Genomic DNA, 5,560 nt, shown 5'->3' on the forward strand with positions numbered 1-5,560 from the left:
AAAACGTCAGCCTAACCGCATTTTTATTAACAGATGGCGGAAAACAAACGTCTTTGGAGAAGAACCGAAGGGAACGGGTTAAAGGGTCAATAAACAATTATTATCGTGTTTAAACCGGGGGTGGGGTGGGGTGGGGTGGGGGTGGGGAGGAGGGGCCCATCAGATTTGATGGGGAGTCGCTGACCCAATCCAGAGGAGCTGGGACTCCCCACCCAGCAGATTCCCGAGCATCCCAGGGACCACCCCCGAGGAGAGCTCCTGCGGGCTGCGGAGCGGTCCACCCACAGCGTCAGGGACTGCTTCTCAGCTCCGGGACCCAGGCTAATCGCGGAGAAAGCAGACTGGGGACACTAACTCGTGCAGCAGCCCGGGTCCACACCCTCGCAGGCCAGCGCGGAATTCACGTTATCAGGCTCCTTCGGCAAGGAATAATGGGGTCCTCTGTCCTGCTCAGTTGCTGCCCCCTCCTGCGAGTGAACTTTCTCTCCCGAGCAGAGCCGATTTCCTAGGCTTTCTCTCCCTTCCCTGGGCCACGCTCTGACGTGCGCACCATGTGACAGGCCCCCTTCTGCTATAAGCCGAGGAAAGGTCCGCCCTCTTCTGGACTCAGCCCCTGCCTTGCCGAGCTCGGCTGCTAGACTCTCACGCGTCCCGCGCCCTCTGGGCGCCCGACTCGCCCAGCCACTCCCTCCTTCACCGCCGGGCGAGGGCCCCTGGCAGAGGAGAAGGTCAAGTCCGCCGCGCCCGGCCGTGTGCGCACGGCGCCCGAGGAGCGCAGAAACCGCGGCGGCGCCGGAGTTGCGAAGCGGCAGCGCGAAGCTCCGCGGCAGCCCCGGCGGGTGCAGCTCCGGCAGGGGCGCGTCCCCAGCGTGGCGTCCCCGGGCGGGACCCGCCGCCCGGCACCCGGGCTAGGGGGCCGAGGGAGCCCGGAGTCCGGCGCCCCCATGCGCCGCCCCTCCGCCGCCGCGCCACAGCTATGACCCTGAGCACGGAGATGTCCGATGCCTCCGGCCTCGCGGAGGAGACAGACATCGACGTGGTGGGGGAGGGCGAGGACGAAGACGACGAGGAAGAAGAGGACGACGACGAGGGCGGCGGTGGCGGCGCCCGGCTGGCTGTCCCCGCACAGCGGCGGCGGCGACGGCGCTCGTACGCCGGGGAGGACGAACTCGAGGACCTGGAGGAGGACGACGACGACGATGACATCTTGCTGCCTCCGCGGACCGGAGGCTCCCCGGCGCCCCCAGGCCCGGCCCCGGCAGCAGGGCCCGGAGCCGGTGGTGGCGGCAGCGCCGGCGGCGGCGGCGGCGGCGGCGGTGGCGGTGGTGGCGGCGCTGGTGGCGGCGCCAAGAACCCGCTGGTGAAGCCGCCCTACTCGTACATCGCGCTCATCACCATGGCCATCCTGCAGAGCCCCAAGAAGCGGCTGACGCTGAGCGAGATCTGCGAGTTCATCAGCGGCCGCTTCCCCTACTACCGGGAGAAGTTCCCCGCCTGGCAGAACAGCATCCGCCACAACCTCTCGCTCAACGACTGCTTCGTCAAGATCCCCCGCGAGCCGGGCAACCCGGGCAAGGGCAACTACTGGACGCTGGACCCCGAGTCCGCCGACATGTTCGACAACGGCAGCTTTCTGCGGCGGAGGAAGCGCTTCAAGCGGCAGCCACTGCTCCCGCCCAGCGCGGCGGCCGCCGCCGAGTCGCTGCTGCTCCGCGGCGGCGCGGGACCCGCGGGGGACCCGGCGGCGGGCGCCTCGCTCTTCCCGCCCGCCCCGCCGCCGCCCCCGCACGCCTACGGCTACGGCCCCTACGGCTGCGGCTACGGCCTGCAGCTGCCGCCCTACGCGCCGCCCTCGGCCCTCTTCGCCGCGGCCGCCGCTGCCGCCGCCGCCGCCTTCCATCCGCATTCGCCCCCGCCGCCCCCGCCGCCGCACGGCGCGGCCGCCGAGATGGCCCGGACCGCCTTCGGCTACCGGCCGCACCCGCTCGGCGCCGCTTTGCCCGGCCCCCTGCAGGCCTCGGCCGCCAAGGCGGGCAGCCCGGGCGCCTCGGCGCTGGCGCGCTCGCCCTTCTCCATCGAGAGCATCATCGGCGGCAGCCTAGGCCCTGCCGCCGCCGCCGCCGCCGCTGCCCAGGCCGCAGCCACCGCCGCGCAGGCCTCGCCGTCGCCCTCGCCGGTGGCGGCGCCCCCTGTGCCCGCACCCGGACCTGGTCCCGGCCCCGGTCCCGGCGGCTGCGCGGTGCAGGCGGCTGTGGGCCCCGCCGCCGCGCTCACTCGCTCGCTCGTGGCCGCCGCCGCGGCCGCCGCCTCCTCCGTCTCGTCGTCGGCCGCCCTGGGGACGCTGCACCAAGGAACTGCCCTGTCCAGTGTGGAGAACTTTACTGCTAGGATTTCAAATTGTTAATAACGCTATGGTAGCGCGCGTGCGAGAGCAGGTAGGAGCCCCGGCTCAGCGGGTGGGGTGAGTGGGGTGGCGCGTTCGCTCCTCCCCGCCCGACCTGGCGCGCTCATTCTCACTTTCTCCGCTTCGGATTCCCGGACCAGACTGTGTAGGGCGACAGCGCGACCCGGCCTGTCCCCCTATTTATGCAAAATCGTCCTATGCTGCAGCCCTGGCCCCGGGCTGGGGGGAGAGAGAGGGTGCGGGAGGGGGCTCGCCCGCTCTGGGCACCAGGGGCTTCCTTGACTTTGGCAAATAAATGCAAACTCAAAAAACAAAACAAACAAACAAACAAAACCAAGCCTTTTTGAGGTGTAGAGATTCTCAGGTCCAGGCGTTTATTATTATTTTTTTTAATCAGTAAGGTTCAAATGAGGGATAATTCAAAAAGTCTCGGAGAATGCCTTTTATTTGAGGACACTTGTCTGGTGTGCTTTTTCACGAAAGAAAAAAAGATTAACATGTTTACATGAGAAACAAAAGTCAGAGTTACCATTTCTTATTTTAACCTGTGTTTTGTATCATAATAGACACGCGGAATTTTTATTTTGTACTTAACTGCGTATTCTTTACAAGGAGTATTGTAAATTTTACTGGCAATTATTATTGTACTATTCTAATGTAAGATTTTTACACTTTTTCAGAAATAAAGTGCTTAATTTTCAAAAAAAAAAAGCCACCAGAGTAATTGGCTTCAGTTGTCCCCTTCTAAGTTTATTTTCTTTTCTGTAAAGAACAAATTTCCATGTGGAATAAGTATGAACAAAATAGGCTTAATTATAATTTTCAAAGATAACTTAGCAAAAGCATCAAGCTATAGTTTTTCACTTAAATTTCCCAAGTCAAACCATCACAGGAGATCAGAGCTTATTTTTAAGTGACCACAGGGAAAGATGTTACTTTGATACGAATTTCCAAGTCTGACCATTCCATTTTAAAGATTACTGAGACATTTTAAAAATTGAAGCCATAGCTTTATAGGAATTTAAATTTTTATTTTTGAGTTTCCTACTTTCAGCACAATATTGTTGTAAGTGCAAAAATGTTACAACACAATGTTTTTATATTGTAATGGAAGCAACATAAGCAAAGAGAGTTCCTAGATTAAATTTTGAATAGGAGAATTAATAGACAATTTAAAAGCTTTAAAGTCCCAGGTACACAAATATTTGCAGATAAACAAATTATATTAGAAAATTCTGTTTAAAGTTACTATTTTTGAGATGAAAGTGTTCTCCATAATTGCGTAAATGAGTTTTTATCTTTAAAGGCAAACTTATTGAAATTCTAGCTTAAATGAATAACAAGAGTAAGTGAAATCTTCAACTTTAGTATAGTTACTTTAATTCTTGGTTTAAAGAATTAAAAATTAAAATGCATTATATGTTTATTAAATTAATTATACAATTTAGGTAGCTGGGATGTCTTTTCAAGTATTAAGTCTTTTATTGACTACTTAGTGCATGCAATTTCTAGTTTGACAAAACTGAGACTAGTTTTGATGATTCCAGATGTTCTAGTTGTGAGATGTAAGTACATGAAGGCATATGTAGTTCCCAGTTTGAATGCCTGATCTCAATGGCTTGCAGTGGAAATTAAGCCTATTTATTCAATATCTTTAAAATGTCTGGACAGGCATATGTGTATCTGAAGAGCTGCAGATCTAACGTACCAAATTAGTGAGGTCTGCATTATAGGCCCATATTATACATGACACTCAGCCTCATTCCATATGATGGAGAGACAAGACTGCCCCTCAGCCTCAAAATGAAGTTCTGGGTTTTTTCCTATGAGATGTGTGGAAGTTCAATAAGAGGTTAGAGTAAACACGCTCACCCTCAAACTTACCGCTAAATATATAGCTACAAATTGACATACTGTTAGACGAAAATCATCTATGCAAAAGTTCCTTGTACCCTAGGCCAGCTAAAAGAGGAGACCCTGAGCCTGAGAACGTCTGGATGTCACGCCCGAGGTGCAGAGACTTTAGCAGGAGGAATTCAAACGGCACAGACACTGCTGGCATGCCTGGTAGCCTTCTCTGAAGCATAGACCTGAAATGTAGATCTGAAGGTAATTACGAGAACAGCCACCAACGGAACTGTGGTGGCGTTCCCCTCACCCACCCACGATTGCGTGGATGTCCCCGAAAACGGAATCCCGGCTAAGCCCGCACCTTTAAGAAGTGGCTTGGCGAGCTCCCCACTCCGGCTGCCAGTGCACATAAGAGAATGGCCAGAGGCCCTGGGTGACCTGGCGCTGGTCCCCCTAGGGCTTCCTCCTCCCCCAGGTTTTGGAACAAGTAGAGCTGCAGAGCCCCTGGGCCATGAGAAAGGGCAAACCCGGTCGTCTGCGTTTCCAGACAGCTTCCCGCCAGTTCGGTTCCCTAACGCTCCGGGTTCGGGTCTCACCCTCGGTTTTGCTGATCCCGCGGGTCTGATCGGAGGTGCGAGGTATGGGCGTGAGAGGGGCGGGCAGTGGGCCGCTCGGCGAGGGCCGCGAGGTCGGCCAGGGTGAGGAGTGGGCCGTGGACCGGGGCCGGGCAAGCCGGGAGCGCGGGGCGCACCCAGCCGGGCCGCGCAGGCGAGCAGGTGCTGGAACAAAGGCCGCCCGGCCGCCTGGCTACGAAGGCCTTTGATGGGCCAGGACATCTCCTCCTGGGGCTCTTCATTCGCATGCAAATCCAGCGCTGGTCCCCTTTTCTTTGAAGGCAAACAGAAGGATGTTTGTGTGTTTGTAGGGACGAAGCCTGCTTGAACAAGCCTTTCCTCAATAGGCTGGGTCTCGAAAAATAAACCAGTTGGACAAACATTGGCCACCAGCTCTCCTCCTCCCAACTACAAAGTGTGGATTTGCTACAACTCATTAACCCGACGCTTTTCTCCCCTTCTTCTTGTTTCTCTACTCATCAAACGCCCCCGTAGAGCCTGGAGACAAATGACCGAAGCGCAGTCAGGAGGGAATTGCAGTTAATAGGGAGAGGGATATATTAGGGCTAATGGTTCAGGCAGCTCCCGGAGAAGGACCACACAAAAAGGAGCCTCTCCATTCAAACTCTGTTGTGCTGCGGAGATTTAATCTGCAGCTAGATTTAGCCAAATGTTATCTCTTGCGGGGGTA

At 56.2% G+C, this 5,560-nt stretch overlaps 1 protein-coding gene across 1 annotated transcript; it reads left to right on the forward strand.

Moving 5' to 3' along the window:
- The first annotated feature begins 619 nt into the window (after positions 1–619).
- On the forward strand, positions 620–4,978 carry Foxd1 (forkhead box D1). Its single transcript, XM_020172226.2, has 2 exons — positions 620–2,435; positions 4,362–4,978. Exon 1 carries the CDS (start codon positions 977–979, stop codon positions 2,402–2,404), a length of 1,428 nt encoding a protein of 475 aa, XP_020027815.2. The 5' UTR covers positions 620–976; the 3' UTR covers positions 2,405–2,435; positions 4,362–4,978.
- The last annotated feature ends 582 nt before the right edge of the window (positions 4,979–5,560 follow it).

This window comes from Castor canadensis, chromosome 6 (assembly GCF_047511655.1).
Source record: "Castor canadensis chromosome 6, mCasCan1.hap1v2, whole genome shotgun sequence".
NCBI lineage: Eukaryota > Metazoa > Chordata > Mammalia > Rodentia > Castoridae > Castor > Castor canadensis.